Source organism: Choloepus didactylus, chromosome 8, assembly GCF_015220235.1.
Source record: "Choloepus didactylus isolate mChoDid1 chromosome 8, mChoDid1.pri, whole genome shotgun sequence".
In the NCBI taxonomy this organism is placed as follows: domain Eukaryota; kingdom Metazoa; phylum Chordata; class Mammalia; order Pilosa; family Megalonychidae; genus Choloepus; species Choloepus didactylus.
This window is the reverse complement of record NC_051314.1, coordinates 2,750,141-2,772,756: the sequence shown is the minus strand read 5'-3', so window position 1 is coordinate 2,772,756 and position 22,616 is coordinate 2,750,141. Positions and strand designations below refer to the sequence as shown.

The 22,616-nt window shown below is 59.9% G+C and overlaps 1 protein-coding gene across 1 annotated transcript in view; it reads left to right on the top strand.

Annotated features, from left to right (window-relative positions):
* The window catches only part of TAFA5 (TAFA chemokine like family member 5), a 247,382-nt gene extending 235,489 nt beyond the window's left edge, over window positions 1–11,893 (top strand). Inside the window, 1 exon segment of the mRNA XM_037848168.1 lies at window positions 9,928–11,893. Coding sequence (XP_037704096.1) covers window positions 9,928–9,936 — 9 coding nt within the window. The 3' untranslated portion in view covers window positions 9,937–11,893.
* The last annotated feature ends 10,723 nt before the right edge of the window (window positions 11,894–22,616 follow it).

The following is a 22,616-nucleotide window of genomic DNA, read 5'->3' as shown; positions in this document are numbered from 1 at the left end:
ACCCAGACTTCTCCCACACTCACATAGATATTTGCACACATCCACTCACATGATGTTTACACCTGTGCTCACACCCACATCACACTCAAATCCACCTTTTGTGCACTCACATACTCACACCCACATCACACATAGCTTACGTGTACACTCACGTTTAGGCTCTCCTCACACTGACACACACACACTCACATGTGCACACAGTTACCTGTAGGCACAGCTGTTACCCTCCTAGGAGCTCGTGGTCATGAGATACTTACTCAGCCCCTGGCACGGGAGGGACTGTGAGACTGTTCCCTAAAGCGGGGTCCTCCTCAGAGGAGAGCGTGGGGTCAGGGAGCCCCCCGATGCCCCGTCACTTCCCTGGCACTCGGAGGCAGCACGTAGGGGTCAGTCCCCCACCTGAGGCTGTCATCTAGTTGGCTGCACTCGCCGGTCACTCCCCTCAATCCCGATGGCTATTTGGCATCACGGGACCCCCGGCAGGGCACTCCCACCTTGTCACTGCTCGGAGCGTAAACCTTGGGGGTGATTTTGCTGTGATGGCACAAGTTCCGTATCACCACCTCCCTCCTGCCGGCTTGCGCTCGGATCCAACATGGATCCAGGACTGTGGGGTCTGGTAATGGTCTGTGCCATCCCCACGAAAGGAGAGCTCAGCTCATCTGTAAAATACCAGCTCACCAGAATAGCAAACTGCAGCCCAGGGCCATGCTGCTGAAAGGGGCAGCAGGTCAACTCCACCAAGCACCCCAAATCGGCGCCTCACTGGCTCAGACTCCCCGGAAACTTCTCCTCGAAGACATAGCTGTGAGCCAAAGAGGAGTAAACATTTGTAAAGAAGGAAATGAATTTTCCCTCATCCAGAGTCAAGAAGACCCCCCAGCCCCCAGGAGAGGGAGGTGCCCTGGTTCCTGGGCCCCCATTCTGGAAGCCAGCCATCTGACGTCGCGGTGCCGCCCGGGCCACGCTCCCCCTGGAGCCCGCGGGGAGGACGGCGGCTGCTCGCTCAGCTGCTGGCAGAGCTGGCCCCTCACGCGGTGTCTGTGCCCTGCCACCTGCAGCCGCCGTAGCCCGGGGGCACTGCCTCCTCCCCTCCGCAAGGGCACCTGAGGAGCGGGATCCGGTCCCAGCCTCTCCTGGCGACCTCGTCCTCACTGGCCCAGTTCCGTCGGAAACAGCACCGTTTCCAAACACGCTCGCATCCCGAGTCCTGGGGTGCCTGGCCAGGGGCCCCGTTCAACCCGTAACAGGGGCATCGACTGATTAGCCACAAATAAATGCACCTTCCTGCAGCCCCTCGGCTGGCACACGACCCCTCCATGGAGCCAACACTGCAGCCCCCGAGGGAGTGACTGAGCTCTCGCCACCCTCCCTCGCTCACTTGTCCTCGGTTAGCTCAGCGAGAGGTTCGCCTTGTGGAAAGCGCTGGAAAGGGGAGACGGCCTAGGGTTTCTCTTAATAAAAGGACAGACCATGGCGTCTTGACTGTAGAAGCTGGTCGGAGGGGCCAGGCCCCGACGCTGAGGATGGCAAAGTGGACACGTCCACCCCCAAGCCACGGGGCAGGCTGGACGATGGCGGGGGCGGCGCGGGTGGGGCGGGGCGAGCCTTGCTCCCGGAGGGAAGCAGTCACTGCCCAGCCGCCGCCGCCACCCCGGTGGCCGACCCTGCCACAGGCCTTTCTCAGGACGGGCTGCCTTGCCAGGACACAGACGGCTCGTTTCCCTCAGATCTGCACGGATCTGCCTGGAAGGGCCCCGCAGCTGCTCAGGGGCCTTTGTGCGTCCACAGCAGGGAGGCGAGGCCAGGAGGCTGTGCAGAGGCCATTCGTCCAGCCTCCCTCCCGGGACGGGCCCTGGGGCTCTGGTCAGCCCTCTCCCACCTGGCTCGAGGTGCCCCTCACCTCCCGGGGTGGAGATGCTTCCAGAGCATCTCTCAGCAGGAGGACCAGAATGCAACCCCCCTCGGGGGCTGGGAAGAGCCCCCGGCTCCCTGGGCCATCTGAGTTACCTGCTAACATAAGTTTCGTCCCTTCCGCCCTCCTGCAGGAAGCTTGGAGGCACCCGGAACAGTCCGCCATGGTGCAGGGCAGGGCCAGTCAGAGAGGTGGCAGCTGGCCCGGCCTGTGCTGGTCGGCGCTGGGCTGTGCCGGGGCCCTGCACTCGCTCGGCCGGGGTCGCCTTCTGCGGGCGGCTCATTCCCGCACCTGGCCGCACCGTGGCTCGTGGTCTGCCCATGGCCAGCACCCAGGAGCTCTCCGGGGACACAAGGAGTGTGCAGGGCTGGACAGCCCACCCCTGGGGGCTCCGGGACTAGGGGGGTTGTCAAGGCAATGAGGAGACGCGGCCACAAACCATGGCCCATTCTATGAAGGGCACATGGTGCAGTGGCAAGAGGAGAGGGTACGTGAGGAAACGGGGTGCACTGGCAATGGGGGTGCGGGAGCCTGTGTGCAGGGGGCAGTTGGCCAAGTCCCCAACACCCCATGCGCCTGACCCGAGGAACTCAGACACCAGGGAGCAAGGTTGGCTCTGGAGTCCCCATGGGACCCCCAAATTCCTGGACTCTCATGGAGTGAAGGAACAGGCTGGACGGGGGGGGCCTTCCCTCAGGGCTGAGGTGTCCCGAGCCAGCTGCTGGGATTCCATCCCTCGGCCCGTGGATCTGACACCAGAACTGGTCGGCTCCCCCACTCCTGGACCACGGGCCATCACCTGCCGGGGAACAGCACCCCAAAGACATCTCATCCTCTGCAGAGTCACATCAGGGCAGTGGGGGGTGGAGGGGACCCTCAGAGCCATGGCCGGCCCCCTTCACTGCCCCACCCTGAATGGCTGCTTCTGGGAGGGTCTCCTTAAATGGGGGTGCTGGGCCCAGGGAGACCACACAGTCCCCCCCAGGACTGCAGCTGGGGGGTCTGGCCCCAGCCCCAGCGCCATCCTCCTGGGCTAAACCCCCAGAAGTTCCTGGTCAGGGCCTGAGCCCCCAGCAGAGCCCTCTGTGCGTGCCCCTGCCCAGGACCGCCCCCACCCTGGCGGCCGCACCAAGGGGAGGAGGCACACGCCTGCTTGCAGGGTTCAGGCCGTGGCCCTGGGCCCTGGGTGGCTTCCTCAGGGGGCAGGAGCCTGTGATGGCCATGGGGGCCTCCCCTCCGTGCAGTCCAGCAGCCTCAGGGTGGCGTGGAGCAGCCACATGTTGCACTTGGAGTCCTGGGGTGTTGTGACATCACACTCGGGTCCCCAGAAGGGGCTGGGGGTCAGAGCCTCCTGGTGCCAGCAACAGAAGTCACTTGGCGGGAGCGGAGTCGGAGAGGAACTGGGCCAGGGCGCGGAAGGCGCAGAGGGGCCGGGGGCCGGCACGGGTCTCTAGACACTGGAAAAGGCTAACAGATCACCATGATTTTCGTCTTCATTTTGCATTTAGAATGCTACAGTTTGTCTCATAAAATATGACAGGTAGCCTACATTCTCTACCTTATGCTAAACTCGTGAAATTAAACTGAGTTTTTGTTTTTTTTAATTAAGGAGACAAGAACCCCAGGATGGGGGGAAGGGAGGTGCTATTCCTGAGCTGTGACACGCCAAATCCAGCCCCACGGGGTCCCTGTAGGGGCTCCCAGCCCCCACCCCACTGAGTGCAGGCATTTTGAGGGGTGTCTCTGGGTCCCGGGGTTGTCGTGACAAAGCACCACCAGCTGTCTGGCTCAACACGGCAGGGGTTTATTGTCACGCAGCTCCGGGACCAGAATTCTCAGTGAGGTGCTGTGTTTACAATAGATCGATAAATATTTGATGGATGAATGAATGATTCCATCTATAGATTCGTCAGCCAACCTCACTGCCTTCCTCAAAGCCTCTAAAATGGTAAGAGCCACTTTGTGATCCGCGATACTTCATCCTGCTTGGAGGATCACGTGCTGTTTTGATGAGTTCTAGGGGATTTTCCTTGCTAATTATTCCGAATGGTTATACTTAATGAAGGCTGGCGTTTGCTTGCTGGTGATGTTTTTTATTACACGTGCTGAGTGCTCTTTCAGAGGCAAGCTCACCGTGGAACCTTCCAGATCGCGAAGGGCAGTGGCGTCGGTCTGGCTCGGCTCCTGGAACAGCCATCCTGGGCTGCTGGGAAGGAGCCGTCCCTGAGCACGTGAGGAGGACAGTGCAGCCCCTAGTTCTCAGGGACCTGAGGGTCCGAGGACACGGCCAGAGCCCTGCACCTGGGGGGATGCTGTTTCGATGGTGCAGGCTCAGGGTTTGGGGGCCGTGTCCACCGAGCATGGTTCTTTGCTGGCCCTAGGGTGAGGCTGACCGGGGGGCAATGGGACGGAGCAGTGTGGTGTGGGGAGCAGGGAGGGGCGGCCGGCACGCGTCTGGGCCTGGAGGACGGGCTGGGGGGCCATGGCAGCAGCCCGCCGGGGCTGGCGTGGGGCCGCAGCTGGTGCCCAGGCGCCCGCCCCTCGCCTCCCCACAGCCTCCCTCGGCCCCTAGGACCTGGACAGGGTTGCTCTGCAGCAGCCTTCCTTTCCTCAGTGCTCTGTTACTCTAATAATGTGAGTCTCGTCTGTGCCGTGCCCTGGGGTTCACCGAGAAGTTCCACAGGCCTCTTCCTCTCAGTTCTAGCCGCAGCCCTGGGTGGTGGTGAGGAGAGTTTGGTCCCCGTCTCTGGCACGCTCGGTCCCCCACTGGACGTGTTGTGGAGCTGACCCTCTCCACTGACGCCAACAGGGCGATTACCAGTGGCCTTTTCATTGATCCTGGTCGTATAACACCAGCTACCCATGTGTGCCACTGCGTGATTTTAGATGCATGGGCTGTGCCCTGGCCTTTGCACACGTGGCCTAGGTCTTAGAATTCACTCAGTTGTATCTCGGACAACTACCACGAGTCGGGCCCAGCAGGGCCTGCGGTCAGCTGCCTCTCGCTGGTGGTTTTCCGTGGCGTCCGTGGATTGCATTCCACACACACATCGGCCACAGGAGTGAGCCTGCAACCGAGGCCTACTGTTCGGGGAGCCCTGGTTGGCTGTGGCCGGGGAGATGCCATGCGAGGCCAAGTGGTTGGATAAACAGTGGCTTGTTTGCACGTGGGGCCTGCAGTGGGAGTGGGACGTCAGAGCCCCCTGCCCGCCAGCCCCTTGGGGCCCGTGCCCAGGGAGAGCTGTCTGGGTGCCTGTGCACTCACCACGCTTGTCCCAGGGCATCCGAGCTCGTGGCCATCAGCAGAAGCTGCTGCCTGTCAAAAGGCCCACGTGACACCTTCTCCCGGTGGTAGCCGTGTGGTGGTGACTGTCACTGCCTGAGAAAGGAGTGGTCCGGGCTTGCCCTGAGGCCTGCTAGGACAGAAGCAGGAGAGGCCTCTGGAGCCTGGGACGGGTGCCCTCTCCCCCCGGGACTGCAGGCCTGACCCTGTCACCTGCAGAGGAGCAAGATCTCACTGGAACATGAGCTCATGGCGCTGCCCGTTGCCGACACCCGGGCGTCTCGCAATAGTGGGCACCTTGTGAGTGAGCTGAGAGGTGTGAAAATGCAGGCCGGGCAAGACAGACAGACCCTCCGTCTCCTGTGTGCCCACATGGTGCTGGGGGGCGAGGAGCAGCGTCTGGACACCTGCGCTCAGGCCACGTGCTCGCCCACCGCACCACGGCGACACTCGCCATGCGCCCACGTCCCGGGACAGGAAACGCCGCCGGCCGGCCCTGCTCCGGTGCACACACCTTCCCGCTGGATGTGGATTAAATGCTGAAACACCCTAACTAGTGGAGCGACTGGAGCAGGTACTGGGACCAGCACTCCCTTCAGCTGTGGTGGAAGGTCACGGGGAGAACCCACATTCACCAGCTGAAAAGGAGAACACCAGCATATCACATATCAGAGAAATAGAAGCAAAGATGGACCAAGCTGGGAAACAGATGCACAGTAATTATGCCGAGGGACCCTCAGCGACTCGCACACACCGTGGTACGTGTAAACATGAGTGCACACACACTCATCCAAATTAAGATGAAGACACAGAGTCCAACAAGATGAGCCAACAGAGAACAGGGAGCGTTTATCAATGATCAGCAAACACATTTGAAAATTACTTCTCTAGTCTTCAAAAGCCAAAAAGGGAAGGTGGAACCAAGTCAAATGCTGTCATTTTCCATCCAGTGACCACTGATTTGACATCTCGGTGGCCCATGACGGTGGTGGTGCTGGCCAAGCGCCCGGCCCTGTTGGGGGACGTGTGACATGCTGTGGCCTGCAGGGTCCACCCTGGCAAAATGGGGCAAATGCCTGGGCCCACTGGCTCCGCCTCTGGGGACACGCGGCATTTACGAGACGGAGGCCAGGGGCACCTGCCCTGCCCGCGCAACGCTGGAGGCCCGTCGGACGATGTCACAGCCACACAAATCCACGCCGTGGGTGCTGGGCACCGTGAACACGCTCACTTTCCAAGACTTTCTGATTTCCATGGAAAATGTCACGACACACTCTTAAGTGAAACAGAATGCAAAAGTTTAAGTAAACTGCAGCCATGGTCTTGTGTATATGCATTATTAAAAAATGTAAAAGGAAATACATTAAGATTTTTTAAATACCCGTCTTTGGAAATGGAATTGTGGGTGAATTTTTGTTTTCTCTTTAGACTCTTCTTTGCATCCCAATTTTTCTACCAATAAGAATTTATAAATGTTTATTAATAGCAGAAGTAAAGTCAATCACTCCTTTCTTGCCTACTGCTTTGGGGCAAAGGAGTGCGTGTCCACAGCAGCCTGCAGGCCGGGCCAGCGGGACTCAGACGGACTCGGATGGAGCCTGGGCCAGGGCAGTGTGCAGGGGACCCGGGGACAGCAGGACACCTGGACCCCATTGTGGGTGTGGTGAGTGGGAGGTGAAGGACGGGCGCTGCAAGAGTCCCCAGTGACTCCGGCTTTCGGGGTGGAGCATAGAGTCGATGGTGGCATTTGCCAGAGTTGGGAAGGCCAGGGAGAGAGGGTTGGGATCCCTCAGCCAAGACCCAGTGGAGGACACAGAGCTGGTCAGGGCACAAAGGGGGGGGGGTCCCAGGCCTGGACCCCAAGAAGCCTGATGGAGCAGTCAGGAGAGGCTGGCTCCAGGGTGTTCACCCTTCACTGCTCCCAGACCCCGTGGACATGAGGCTGCGCATGTTGCCGTCCAGCTCTCCCCGGGGGCTTGGTCAGTGTCCAACCGTGCACCATTAAACACAGTCAGATGGGCGTGCAATGCTCCTAGAGTGTCTGCCACATGCCCCACGGGTGAGCTGGTGAGCTCAGTGTGGGCCCTGAAGAGCGGGACGCTTTAGTTGGAGGAAAGGGGTGTCCGGAGCAGTGCATGTGGCTGAGTATCGGGGAGCAAGGGCAGGGGTGCACAGAGCCTGGGGAGCTGGCAGGGAATTTGGGCCAGTCACGGGGGGTAGGCAGCCACCCAACCCACTGAGCACGGGAGGGGCCCAGCGAGCCTGAGACTGTACTATGGACACGGAGACCCAGGTTGTTTCCAGACCCGCCTCACCGTTCCTTTCTAGAAAGTGCCAGTGCAGACACCGTTGCTAAAGAACTGCAATTGAGCAGCCCCTTCCCCCACCAGGACAGAGTGAATCTCTGGTAATTAAAACAATAAGTTTTCCTTGCAAGCAGATGCTGCCAAATAACATTTCTGTGGCAGAAGTCTGCACTCTCTTTGCACAGTATGGAAATGGTTTATGTCCTTTGCAATTAAGTCATGTCCATGGAAAACACAGCTTCTGGTGGCTCAGCCGCTGGGATCATAAGCAGCAGCCCGGCCTGGGGGTGCCCTTTCCCGGGGTGTGTCGAGCTGGGCACACTGTTCCCTCAGGGCTGGGGGCTGGGGCCTGGCTCAGGGCTGCAGCTCCGGAAACTTCCCACCCTTGACTATGGGCTTTCGGAGGGAGCCCCGAGAAGGCCTGCGCTGGGGTCCCGCGTGGGGGCAGCGGTCGGGGGCCGGGCCGGCTCACCCTGGCACCCTGAGGGCCTTAAGGGGAAATTCCTCGGGGTTCAAGGAAGGGAAGCAGCCTTTGGTTCAGGACTCCAGCCTGAAAGATGGTCAACGTCATTAGCCACCAAGGAGACGCCAGCCTCACCCTCCACACCCCCTTGAGATGGCCGGAGTTTAAAACTCCAAACGTAAGTGCTGGCGAGGAGGTAGGGAAGTGAGTCCAGCGCACTGCTGGTGGGAAAGAAAGGTGGTGTAGCCACTGTGGAAAGCAAGATGGCGGATTCTCAAAAAGTTAAACACTGAATGGCCATTTGAGCCGGCAACCCCACTTCCAAGGATATCCCCAAAGGGAGTGAAAGCAAGGTCTCAAACAGCTACCTGCACCGTTCATAGCACATATTCACCAGAGCCAAAAGCTGGACACAACCCAAATGTCCACTGTTGAACGGGTAAACAAAATGGGGTGCAAGCACGCAACAGAAGATTATTCCCCATAAAGGCCATGAAGTTCGGGTGCTTGCTACACCACGGGTGAGAAGCCAGGGGTATGCAGAGAATCCCTGTGTGATTCCACTGAAAGAACCGTCTAGAAATAGGACATCTGTAGGCAGGAAGTAGACTCCAGGGTGCCACAGCGTGGTGGTGGGGGGGATTGTTGCTTGCTGCCTGAAGACTGTGTATGAATGTGGGAGTTTTAAAATTAACAAGAAAAGAAAGAGACAGGACTCTGACCACAAGCAGGCGGCCTGCAGGTGAGGGGTCACACCTGGTGGGTGGTGCCAGGAGGGCAGGCGAGGGGCTCCCTGGGCAGGTGGCGAGTCACTGACCCCGCAGAGGTCACCGCAGTGGTGCCCACGCCCCCCTGTGACCCCCGGTTCGGTCTGCTTTACCACGTCATGCTGCACAAACAGCGTGGGGCGGCCGTGTGCCCACCCAGCTTCTCAGCGGCATCGCTCACCACCTGCACGCACATGCCCACGGCCACCCAGGCCTGGCGTCTGCAGGGTGGGGTGCACTCTGGTGGAAGGTCTGGGGAGCACACAGCTGTCTGGAGTGACAGCTCCACGTGTCCGGCCATTCCCAGGCTCGTGGCGATTAAGGGACTCCAGGTGGCCTTTGCAGGGCTGGCCCGAGGCTGCCCTGGTTCCCCCACGGGGCGCCGCTCCCCAGGTGCCAGCCTGCCCTGGGCTGTGTCAGCCGAACCCCATGGATTCCACCCCACAGGCAGGGCTGGGCCCCCTGCTGCACACGGGGCTCGGGGTTGCACTGTTTGAGGTGCATCTGCATCCATGCGGGGTCTGGGGAGCCCTGGTTTCCAGGAGCTGCTCCTTGGAGCCCTCGAGGACTGGCGCAGAGGAGCCTCGTCCGGGGCAGCTCGGGGACCCGGGCGACTGCCACCCTCCCTCCACCTGCCACCGGGCCGGTTCACGGGGCCCTGGTCACTGGCCTCCCCTGGGCAGGCGGCAGACAGCGAGCAAGACGATAAATCGGTCACCCTGGGGCCGGCCGGAGGGCGACTCCAGGTGGGACAGGCAGGGAGGCCCCCTGCCGAGGGGCCTGGGGTGGAAATGGCCACGGGTAGGGGCAGGGGCCAGCCTGCGGTGGGCTGGGGGTGCCTGTGACGTGGGCAGGGGGTGCGGGAGAAGGACCGAGTGGAGAGCAGAGGCAGGGGGCCTGAGGGGGGCCGAGCTGGGGGTCCTGTGCCTCCCGGGGCCCTCCAGGGATGACCCCTCCCCAGCCTGGCGTCCCACCTCCGCCATGTGACTGGGGAGGCCCCTTCTTCGCGTCCCACTCTCCTGTCCCAACTGGGGTCCCCACTCACCTGCTGGGGGGTCCTGAAAGGCAGTGGGCACCCAGGAGCCCGCGGAGAGAACAAATGGCATTTCCGAGGGCTACCAGAAAAGATGGGACCACAGGCTGGGCTCCAGTTGCAGGGGGAGGCTGACGACCCTCTTCTCTTTGCCCCCCAGGTCTCCTGACGAACGCAGCCCGAGAGGGGCCCCCGGGAGCAGCCTGGGCTCCGTGGAGCGCCCGGGCCTCTGCTGCCCGCCTTGCCCTCCGTGGACGCCCCGTCCTCCGTGTTCTCCCGCCCTCGGTCTCTCCATAGCCCACCACGGACAGCCCCGTGCCCCAGCATCCGGCCACCCCCGGGGGCCCCGGACTGAGGCCCGGAGGTGGGGGGCAGTGGCCGGGCCTCAGCAATACGCATCTGTGGACTCAGCGAGGGCCACGTGCGCCACGGAGAACCCGCTGTCCAGCAGCCTCGGGGAGACGCCGGCCGGCGGGAGGACGCCCGGGCACGGACGCCAGCCTCTCCCGGTGCCCCAGACTGTCCGAATCGCTTTTATTTTCTTATACCTTCAGTATATTCGATAGACCAAAGAGCAAAATCTATTTTAACGTGGACGCAGCCCCCGCCGTCCCGGTTCCCTGGGTTCCACCGCGGGGCGGGCATGGGGAGCACGGTGGCCGCGACATGCCGGGCCCCGGCCGAGGCCCTTGCCCCACAGACACCGTGGCACCGCCTGGAAGGAGTGGAAGGAGCAGCGCGGGCCGGAGCGACGTGGATGCGGGGCCGGGCAGGAGCCGCCGGGCATGTGCCCCCCGGCCACACGCCCCTCCGCGTAGAGACTGCGCAGCCCACGCCCCTGTACCTAGACCAGCTCTGTCATACTAAACCCATCTTCTGTTTTAACCAGTTCAACATGCCTCTTCTCCGGTTCCATTTTTGATAGTTGGATAATCCAGTATTTGCCAAGAGCATGTGGGGTCCCCGTGACCGCTGTCTCATCCGACACACCATTTAGCTCCAGAAAGCAAATTAAAGAAAACTGAAGTAACACTTGTTTGAAAGAGATCATTAAATGTATTTTGCAAAGCCTAAAGTTATATATTTAACAGTTTTTATATGTTGTATATTTGTAGAAATACCTATTTAACCATGGCTGTGGCAGCGCCAGCCCGCGTCCCCCCCGGGCTCCCGATGACCTTGGGGGGCGGTCGGGGGCGTGGGGTGGGGGATGGCAGTGAGCCCCCGGGCCTGGGGGTGCAGCGGTCAGCGGGGGGCCGGCCCAGCTCGCCTTTGGTTTCGGTTCCGTGGTGAATCCCCTGCGGTCTATGTATCAGTACAGACTGAGTGTACAGTGACTTGCCCCCCCTCTTCCAGTCGGCACCCCCTTTTCTTAGCCCCTTTCACATCCGCAGATCTTAAGGGCAATTCGCAGCTGATTTCTTCTTCCCAGATGGGCATTACCCCCATTCTCAGAGTCCTCCGTCTTCTCATCAGCAGTGGACGCAGAGGAGAAGGCGGCGAGGGGGCGAGCTGGGGGGCTGGTGCCCGGGCCCCCCACCTGCCCTGCAGGTCACAGGAGACGGCCCGGGAGGGGCAGCTAGGATCTTCCCCGGCAGACGTGCTCCAGGTCCTTGCATTTCACGGATTTCCGCTGAAGTATACTACCTAAGAGTCCAATTAACACGAATATTATGCTAGTTCTGCGCTACTGAAGTAAAAACAGCAAAAAAATAAGTAACTATAGAGACACCGTTCTAGAACCATAGGCTAAAGATAGGAAAGAAAATCCGTTTATTTAAGACCCGTTCCAATATTCATGAGTATTTAATTTACCGATTTCAGGCACCACAAATTTAGATGTGATTATATCCTTGAGTCAAGAAACGGCTGAGATGTGGGGTTTTCATCACAGAGGCGGTGGGGTCGGGCAGGTTTGGGGGAGCATGGCGGGGGTCCCTGGGAGGGTCGCCTGTCCCCGCCTACCCCTCCCCTCACCTGTTTCTTTTGGAAGACAGTGTAGACACCTTCGCGGGCAGAGACTGGCAGATTTAAGATGTTACAGCATTTTTTTTTCCTGTTTTACAATATTCAATTTTGTGTTTATTCAGCTAAATTATGAAAATAAAGAAAAAATCCTTTGATAAGAATGGCTTCTCTTCCCTGGCCGCGGTGTCCCGGGAGAGGGGCTGTAGCTGCTGTGGCTGCCGGGGAGGGGACACGGGGACACTCGCATGTTCTCCAGCTGGGCTTGGGGGCCGTGCAGCCACACGGCCCTCCTCCACGGCCCCCTCCACAGCCCCCCTCCATGGCCATTCTCCGTGGCCCCCCTCTGTGTTCCCCCTCCGTGGCTCAGCCGGCATCGCCAGCCCTTGCAGGCACAAGGATGCTCGTGAGATCTGAGCCGACTGTTGGCCTCCCCGGGCCTGCGAGGAAGGCCCTGCAGCCTGGCACCAGGCTGTGGACAGATCTCACAGCAGGGGGGCGCGGGGGTCTCTGTCCCACCCACCCCTGTGGCCCAGGCTGTGCTGTGTCTGTCCGCCCCTTGGTCTCGCTCTACTTCCTTCCTCTCCCGGGGCTGTGCAGCCCTGTAGTGGGTGTCCAGGCAGCAGTGGGTGCTGCCGGCCATGCCCATTCACCCTGTCCCCGGTTCGTGGGGCCCGGCCCCACCCAGGGCCCAGGACACGGGAGCAGGGGCCCACTCACGTCCTGGGGGCCACCGAAGGACACCTGCACCCACAGCACCCCTTTCCCGAGAACTCTTTGGAGACCACCACGGAACGGTGCAGGTAGTGGGAGAAGCCCAGACGTGTCAGTTCCCAGCTGCTCTTTCTAAGCTCTCGGGCCGGGGGAGCGGGGCAGGGTGGTGGGCTCTGACGGCCAGGGCAGGCTAGCGCTGCGTCGCCGTGGACAGAAGAGACAGCCCAGCAGTTACCATGGGGTCTCCGGCTCGGCTCTTCCCTCTCCAGGGGCCCTCAGTGCCCACATCGTGAAGGACCCAGCCCCCACCCCTTCCTGAGACAGGCCTGGGGAGCCCCCTTTGGGGTTCTGCAGCCTAGCGCACAGACAGGACACGGGCCAAGAGAGGGCCCCACCACCTTCCTTGTGCTTCTTGCTGAGAAGAAACAAGAGCATGTGGGGGTGGAGGGGGTCAAGCAATCCAAGAGCGTGCCTGGGTGGGCTTCGGAGCTGCCTGCACCACCTCAAGGCCCCCTGAGGGTCACCGTTCCAGATCTTCCAGGAAAACACGGAATCGGTGAAGCTAAAGGAAAAACAAAAGAGCTTCACTGACCCCCAAGGTTCATGAAACTGAAGAGGATCTCCGCACACCTCCCGTTCCAGCCGAAGTCCAGGTGTGTCTGTCAGGCTGGGCTAAGTCAAGCTGCATAACAAGCACCCCCACGCCCCAGGGCCGACCACGGGGAGGTGGCCGCTCAGGGCTGGGGGGACGGCACTGCAAGGGAGGCTCCACTGCACCTGTGTCCTCGTGCACTGTGGTCCGGGGAGGGGCATGGAGAAGGGCCTCTAGAAGCTTCTACATGGATGTGGCAGCCAGCTTTTCTGCTCCCAGTTCATAGAAGCCAGTCCTGGGCCCCCCTAACTTCACGGGGGCAGGGTCCACATGTTCCTGACCTGGATCTGGGAGGAGAATGGCGTCATGGTGATGGGGTCTTGTTCCTTCATTTCCTAACTGGAGCTGCCGGTCCTCAGTTTCCCCACATGCCACAGGGGACAGTTATCCATAGGACGCCACTTTCCAGGGTTCCCAAGGCCTGGGAAAAGAGCCTTGGGCAGATTGCCAGTGGGCTACAGCAGCGTGACATCCACCGCGTCTCCCAAGAGGGTGGTTGTGGCATTTGGTGTGCACCAGCCCTTCATCCGGGGACCCTGACGGAGCCCTGTGTGGAGCCGGCCGGACTCTGACCTGAGGCAGCGGTGGGGTGCTGTCCCCTGGAGGGCAGGGGGTGCACGGACAACCCACCTCACCTGCAAATCGCCCCTGCCCAGGGCCCACCCTGTGGCACTCTGCAGCCCGACAGCCGCGCTCTGCTGTCCGTCCGGCCGGGGCACCTGCAAGTCTCCGTCCTCCCATCCTGGGCTGGTCGGGCAAGAGGCAGCACACAGGCTGGGTGTAAAATTGGACTCAGCCGTGTTTTCGATGAAGCCTTGGGTAGATCTCAGAGCCTCTCGGGGCCCCGGTGTCCCCACTGGTAAACAAATGGGATGGTGCCCAGCTCACGGTCAAGCGAGAGCAGCCTGCGAGGACGGGCACGGAAGTTCTTACAGAAGAGCATCAGCGCATCCTCGGCCATCGTGCCATCCTGGAGGGGCCCTTCTGTCCCCGTCACTCGGAGCCCCGTCCTGGGGAGGGTCCGGAGCGGCTGTGGGGCATGACTGGAGTCGGCACCACTGTCACCTGAATCCGACCTCTGCTCCCACGAGGCGGGCGACCCGGGGTGACTCTCCTCCCTGGGCCTCGTCCTCCTGCCCCCAGAGGCCAAGCCCCTCCATGCCCCGGGCCCCAGGAGCCACAACAGCGAAGCGAGGACACAGGGAGGGGCCCATGCTGCCCTCTCCATCCGGAGCCGCCCGTCGCCCGAGAGCGGCCCCCTGGAGAGCGAGCTTCTCCCGAAACCCCGCAGGCAAGGCCAAGTGTCCCGGGGGACCCGTGCAGTGGGTGGAGGTGGAGTCCGGCCCGTTTCCCCAGCGCGGACCTCGGTCAGCCTGGCCTGTGCGCACCCCAGAGGCCCGGCGCTGACCCGGGTGGCTGCGGACAGACCCCAGAGGGGTCCCTGCCACTCGCCCCCTCGGTAAGTTGTGGGGCAGCCATGGGGGACAGAAACCTTCAGCAGCTGGCAGACCCCAGCCCAGACACGTCCACTGGCACCGGAGAGAGACCCTCAGCTCTGCCCTGTCCCTGGTGGCCTGGGTCAACCCTGCCGGGGACGGGCGGGGGTGGCCCTGGGTAGAGGAGCCCCCAGCAGCCCCACCAGAGGGGCCGGGGAGGGGCACGGGTGGTGGGAGAGGGGAGAGTGGGCTCAGAGCGCAGGGGGACGGGGCCGCCTCGGCCAGCGCGGAGGAAGTGTCCGGCTGTTCAATGGAAATCCTGCCGCCTTCCCAGCCGGCCACGATCACAGGATCCAACTCCTTAAAACAAATCTCTTACTATATGGATGTCCTTGTGTCCCACGGGTTCCTAATATCCAGCACACATGTACCCCTCGGAGAGCTCCTCTGCCTTCGTCTCCTGGGGCTGCTCCCCCAAGGCCCACAGACCGGCGGGGAGAGGGGACGGAGCATAAAATAAAGGCCACGGTCCAGCCCCCGGACATGGCCGCCCCACCCGTCTCCGTCCTGTCAGCCCACGGCCTCTTCTCTCTGTTCTCTCCTCCTCTCCGAGGGACCCCAGTGTTTGGGGGAGGCCCTACTCCCAGACGACCCCGCATTACCGGATTCCACCTGCAACACCCATTCCCAATAAACACACATCCTGGGGGGTGGGGCGTCAACACATCTGTTTGGGGAGACACACTTCAACCCATAATGGTCTGTCCTCTGCCCTCCCCCCAAATTCCTGGGTGCAAAATACCCCATCTCAACACCCCAAGAGTCTTAACCCATCCCAGCATCGTTAAGTCAAAATGCCCTCTAAATAGAATCAGAACAAATAGAGCCAAAAATCCCAACGCTCGTCATCGACAGCACCTATACCAGGTGTGAAACACCCAGCGCAGGGGTCCCCTCCGCCAGGGCCGGTGAAGCCCCGACAACGGTTATCTGCTCCCGATACACAGTGGAGGGTGGGCCACCGGACAGGCCTGCCCAGTCCACAGGGAGAAACTGGAAGAAAACAGGGTGCCCGGCCCAGAGCCAGTGGGCGTCCCAGCAGGCAGATCCCCTGGAGCTGCCCCCCGGAGCTGCCCCCCGGATCGTAAGGGATAATGTGCATTTGCAGCCAGACGCCCGGCCCATCTCCTGACCGTAGACCCCTGGGTCCGGCAGCCTCCCCCACTGCAGGCCCATCTCCCCCCAGGGCTCCAGCCTCGGCCCCCTTGTGGCAGGACCCCTCCCCTCAGCCAGGGCCCCCCTAACTCCCCAGGTAGACATTCAGGGTTTCATTCCCTTAAAATATGCCTTTGTGCTCCCTTTATGTGCTGCCTGCTCTTGTTTTGTGAGCATAGATACGTCCCCAGTCCAGTTGTAGGCTTCTTTAGGGGATACGCCACATCTTAATATCTTTTATTTCTTCCCTCTGTGCTCAGGGTCAGGTCATAGAATTACTCTAAAATAATAACCACATTTATTTTCTGCTTTTACGAATGTCACCTCATATACTCCTTCAAAGCAAAGTCACCAGGAGGGCACTCGGCACCGTCGGCAGTGGGTCAGCCATCTCCATTGCAGCCCGGTGACCCCACTGCAGCCTGGTGACCCCAGTGTAGCCAGGCGACCCCAGGGCAGCCAGGCGACCCCACTGCAGCCAGGTGGCCCCAGTGCAGCCAGGCGACCCCAGGGCAGCCAGGCGACCCCACCGCAGCCCGGCGACCCCACCGCAGCCTGGTGACCCCACCGCAGCCTGGTGACCCCATCGCAGCCAGGTGGCCCCAGTGCAGCCAGGTGACCCCACTGCAGCCCGGTGACCCCAGTGCAGCCCGGTGACCCCACCGCAGCCTGGTGACCCCATCACAGCCAGGTGGCCCCAGTGCAGCCAGGTGACCCCAGTGCAGCCAGGCGACCCCACTGCAGCCGGCTGCCCTAGTGTGTCTGCTGCACAGCCTGCTCTTCTTCCTGGGCAGGGTTTCCCTCGAGGAACGGCTTCATGCCAGGGCCCAAGGAGCCTGGAACCTGCCATCCAGGCCAGCTGCCACCTGCAGCCACCTTTAAGGTAGGAAAATGGAGATTGAGGAGAGAAAACTCCCCCTGGCTCACAGGGTGTCACGAGGCCACCAGCTCCGGCCCACAGAGTGCAGGATCCCAGACACGTCCCCAGCAGTGAGCCCTCTCCTCTGAGCAGGGCCTCACTTCCCAGCAAGACGAGGGGCTCTCAGTGATAACTATAAAGAGAGGGAGAAAATCCTGTCCCAGGGTGGGGACCTGCCCTGCCCGAGCCAGCACGAAGTCACAGGCGCTGGCTCAGCGGGGGCGGCCTTGGGTGAGCCATGGGCCGGTGGCCAAAAGCTCCTTTGGGAGAAGAGGAGGGTCTCCCTCGAAAGCCACCCTCAAGCAGCGCCGTGTCTGATGCTGCCCCAGACCTTGGCGAGGTCAGCGCTCAGAGAGGATGGCCGGAAAGCCCGGAGCCCTCCCCACGATCCTGCAGCCCCTTCCAGGGGGCAGGGATGAGAACCCTTCCTTCCACAAGGACTGGGCGGGTCACGCTGACAAGCAATGCCCAGGACCTGTCCCCAGGGACAACCCTCGCTGGGCCGGGCCGATGGGAGCTGCAGGCTGCCTTCCAAGAGCCTGGTGAGTGTCCGAACCCTTTCCCCGGGGGTCCAAGCCGGCATGTCCTTCCATGGCCTTGCCAGAGAAGTAGCCTCGTCTGCCGGTTGCTCAGCTCGCTGGGAGGCTCTCCAACTGGGCTGGGCGAGGGATGGAGCCACCTCACAACCGGGGTTCCAGGACAGCGCTAAGTGGAAGCTTCTAGAGCCACTGCGCAGGCCCCTGCAGCAGCCCTGGGCAGGCAAGGAGGACAGAGAGGGTTAGACAACGGCTTTGAAGTTCGGGGAACGGGACAGAGCACCATGTACCCACGGTTCAGAGAACTGAGCTCGTCCCCGAGCAGCTTTAGGCCGATCACACATGTGGAGGGGACCCTGATGTCCCCCTCCCACCAGCCTGCCTCCGCCCTCAGGCCCCTTCACTCCAGCAACAGAACTCACCTGGGCGGCTCAGGTGCGGGACGCAGACGCCTCGCTGTGTGCTCCGAAGGTGAGGAGACAGATCCCAGCCCCCGGGAAGGAGCATTAAAATTCATGACCCTGGTTCGTAGAATCCTGATCAGCCCAGTTTTTCAAGGCTTGGTGTCAGTTTCCATTCCGCCCTCGCCATCATTAACGGCGAGAATGACAGATCTGCTAATGAAATCGATTCGGTCAGGTTATCAATTTGATGCCCAAAATGTAACCCAATTTCATCCTCAGTATGCCGCCGAGCGCAGGGGCTAGACGCCATAAGTCACCGGGAGAGAATGAGCTCTCTGACTCCCAAATAATTAAACTTACTTTTCTACTTTGGATTCATAAACCTGCCGTTAATTATGGCTGGGAGAGCCCCTAAGGCACCCGGGGGGCAGAGCCCAGGCCTGCGGTGGCCCCCGTTTGGGGACACGCTCAGGGTAACGGGTGGGGTGTAGGGAGCTCCCGGCCAGCAGAGACCAGGTGGACATGCCCCGAAGCCACAAGGAAGGCAGGGGTGGTCAGCGGTGTGGGACGCTCCACCTGCCCCACACGTCCATCAGTTTCGAGGCTTCTTATTTCTTTTGCCAAAAAAAAAAAAAAAAAATAGTAGACAGTATTTATAGGAGTTGGAGCTATTTATGATCCGTAAGTCAGGCAGCATCCAAACTATACGTGGAAACGGGGAGCTGAGGAGGCAAACGGGAAATGTTCTTATTGGCTGCGTTTCCATTTTACATGGGGGGTCTTATAAAGTGGGGGCAGGTGGGCACTGGTTAGCACAGTCCGCTTCTCCGTTGCCCGCTCTGAAACTGGTCCATCAGCAGGAGTTGCCTTCCAGCACTCCCAAGGCCCTTCCGTGGCTGCATTTTCTCAGAAAACCCTGCTCGTCCATTGCCTCTGTCTTCTGGAACCCCCTTTCTTGCATGGCCCAAGGCAGGGCCATTTTACTTAGCATTTTTTACATATACACCAATACAGACATGAAGAAAGGAAAAGAAAAGCAAAGAAAAGGGAAAAGAAAGGAAAAGGAAAGGGAAGGAAACATCAGCAAGAGGGAATAGAGAAAAAATATCTCCAAGACTAGCCCTGAAAGACAAGAAAGACTATTTGTGGTGGACCCTATGTAAACTTTTATGTGCTCCTCTGTAAGGAAACCAAGAAATTTCTACCAATTATTTTAACTGGACAAAGTCTGCTAACCCTTTTGCTCCAAGGCGGAGGGCTGGGACAGGACGCTGACTGCCACCCGGGCCTCAGACCTGGCTCAGGTTGGGGCTGTCTCTCCATGGCCCTCCTGGCCTGACCCCTGACCCCTGACCTCCCACCTGTGGGCACTGGGCCCCCCACCCCAGCAGTAGCCACAGGAGGGGAGGGGGCTCCGAACACCTGACAGGAAAGTGCTGCCATGTGCTTCGGGCCCCATTCCGGCTTCACTGGCCTTCTCTGCCAGCAGCCTTAGGGGAGGGTCCCTTCTGGGCCTGAGGAGTTCAGGCTGCGCCCCCACCCCCAAGTTTCTGGGGAAACACCTGCCCGGGGAAGGCCACCAAATGCAAATGCTTCTAGTTACCAACTAAACTGGGGAGGTGAATTAGCTGAATTTTGTTCCAGCCAATTGCCGGTGAAGAAATTTTTTGTTTATTAAGTATTTACAAATCTGTCTTAAATCAGCTGTTACGTATTGGTTGCCTGTATACTTTGGATTCTGAGTGATAGTCTATTGATTGATAAACCTGTCCAGCAGCCACCTCTGGCGGCTCCTGGGCACCTGTCACCTTGCTGGGAATTGGGAAGGTGACGATGATGACGTTGTCAAAATATTCATCGCGCCATCTTGGGAGAGAATTTCCACAGCGCCTGACGGATGGGGCTTGACTGATGAGAGGATCAGCAGGGTCCTCAACCACTTCTGGGCAGAACTTTTGAAAGCCATAAAGACGTACGGCTATTTCCCCCTCTTTTCTCGATGCCACAAAACAGGCATTTCCCAGACTGGGGCAGCTCCTCCCGCCTCGGACCCAGAGTGAGGAGGATGCGATGGACAGCCACAGCTGACCGCTCGGCAGTGGACACGACTGCACGGAGGATATCAGCCATTTCGATGCAGACTCTACGATTTTGGGGTCTCCACCTACTACAACTTACCTTAATCTAATTGAGACAGACCCTAACCTGGATCCCCTCCTGGAGGGTGAAGAGTGGAGCTCAGGAGAGGGCTCTCTTTTCCTCTCCAGCTAAACTTGGGGAGCAGGCCGCCATGTGTGTTCTTCTGCAGGCTTCCCGCCTGGCGCCTTTGCCCACGTGGCCCTGCCGGGGCCCTGAGCTCAGGTTCCGGAAGGGCGATGTCTGGGCTCCTGGGGGACACCTCAGGAGGAGCCACGTGGCCTCAGAGACACGGGCCCGTGGGACCCCCCTTCCTGGGTGGCGGTCCCCTCCGAGGCGGGTGTGACATACATAACGGGACCTGACGCCGTGTCCCGAGTGCACGCCCACACTTGTGAAGCCTCGACCGTCCTGGCTGGAGGAGGCCCGAGGCGATTTGGCAGAAGCGCGAGGCCCGTCTGCACCTGCCTCCCCCGGGTCTGTCCACCACCGCCTGACCCCAGTGGACGCCGACCTGCCTAGAAGGAGAGGAGTGACAGGGGAGAGCCCCTCCCACCCACCAACAGAGGCCCCAGCCAGAGGACGGGCCCGGTGGTGGCTGAGGACAGGGCGAGGGGCCGGGAGGGCACAAGTGGCCACGGCTCCCCCGGAGCAACCAGGGCCTAGAACCAGCTCCCAAAGGAGGACACACAGAGTCCAGGAGTCTGTGTCAGGTGACCGAGAGCCACACAGTTTCCAGGAGCACAGCCAGGAGGGGAGCTGGGATCACAGCAGGGCTGGGTGGGGGCACACGGGCAGCCTGGAGGCCGGAAGCCACCAGGAGCAGGGCCGCATTGCTGGCAGAACCCGGAGATGACCAGCTGCCTGTAATCCCCTCCCTCCCGCACCCTGGACACGCTCCCACAGTTCCTCTCCCTCTGGAAACACTCCTGGGCTTCTGTGACGCCTCCTCTCCGTTGGTTTAGGATCACCCACGCCGGCTCTCGTTGCCGGGCTCCTCAGAGAAGGCTCTTTTCCTGCATTTGAACACGATGCCCGAGGCTTCCTGCCCTTTCCACCCAGCATCACTGCACAGCCTGTGCCCCCAGCCCGTCCTCCTGTCCAGGCCATGAGGGCCTCAGTAGAAGGAGCTACGGCCGTTTTCCTCCATATCCCCAGAGCCTGGCGTACAGTAAGTTCTCACTGTGCATTTGCTAATTGAATGTTCAAATGCTTCTGGAAATAAACTGAGTTTCCGTGGGCAGGGGCTTGGGCATTACTGGCACATGCACAGTGCACCATGTGCTGGGATTTTTCCGAAGGCCTCCAGGACCAATGGCTTTTAAAGGGCCATGGGGCGATCAAGTTCTGTACCCCAGGACCCCAGGGGCAGGGCCTTCATGGAGGGGGTGGGGTGCACGGTCTATGGTAGGCTCCCAGCAGAAGCAGAGTCATCTTCTCTGTGAGCAGTGTTGGTTAACTCCTTTGCGTTCAGACTGCCTCCTGCCCCACTGGCTTGCAGCTCTGGAAAGTTCCATGACGCTTGCACCAGGTCTGGCGGCATGAGCTGTGCAGCCGTGTCCCGTGGCTGTGGCTCTCTGGATGCCTGGGCCACTCACACATGCTCCCACGGACGCCCAGGGTGGGGAGCACGTGGCTTAGGCCATGGGCGTTGACTCTAAAAAGGCAGAGATGAATGAATTCATGGGGTCCCAAAGCAAGGTGAGAACCCAATCGTAAAATCTGAGTTTTTAAGAAAAGCAAATGGAAACTCTAAAACTGGAAAATCCAAGGTGGGAAAACGAGAACTCAATGGATGAGTTTACTAGGAGATCAGGAGTCATTTGAATAAAGAATTCATGAACTGGCAGTTAGGTCAACAGCAATTTTCAGAACGAAACAGGAAGAAAAGTGTGGAAAATAGGAATAAAGTATAAAAGATGCATGAGAAATGGGGATGTGGTCTTACATATACGCAATTGGCTCCAGAGGACAGGGAAGACTAGAAGAGAAGAAATATTTAAGGAGACCTAGCCAAAAACTTCCCAAACTGACAAACACATATTTAATAATCCTTCTGTACTATAAAGCCTCATCAAAGAACCTTATATTAAACATCTGAAAACTAAATAAAAGGGAAAGAGAATACCTTAAAAGCAGTGAGAGGAGAAAGAAATAGATAATTTCTTCAGAGCAACAAGAATAAGACAGCTGACTTTGCAATAAAAGAAGATCCTGTGGAGCGTGTCACCGTGGTGCTTCCCATTTGTTTCTGCCTCCCGTGTCCGCGTGTGTAGTAACCTCCCACGCCGGCTCGCGGCTTGGCCCAGGTGTCTTGATTTAGCCAACGGGATGATGTAAAGTGTGCACAGGCAGGGACGTGAATGATCCGTGCTCATTTGGGCTTCTCGCTCATGGAACGGATGGCCAAGGGCCCAAGCCAGGCTGCCCTTCGAGAGTGAGGGACCCTGTGTAGAGAGGACCAGTCAGGGCTCCGCAAACCAGCCCGTCCCCGGCCAGAGCACCGGCCGGCCACCTGCAGCCACCTGAGGGAGCCCAGCCCGGGTCTGCCGGAGAACTGGACAGAACTGCTGACCCCCGGAATCACAAGCCAATACACGGTTGCTGTTTTAAGTCACTAAGGTTTGGGGGTGGGAGTGTTTGTTACGCAGCAATACACAAATGACAGAGGAGTTGACTACTGCAACAGTCGGCTGCTGAACAAAACCCAGGCGTGTGTTGCTTTTGGCTCTGGGGTTGGGTGTTAAGCAGAGACTGGAAACGGTGCATGATCAGGTAGTGGAATGGAAAGCGGGAGGGGCTGGCAAGGATGATGGAAAATAGGGAGCAACCTCAACCGGGGCTGGAGAAGCAGCGAGGCAACAGCAACCCT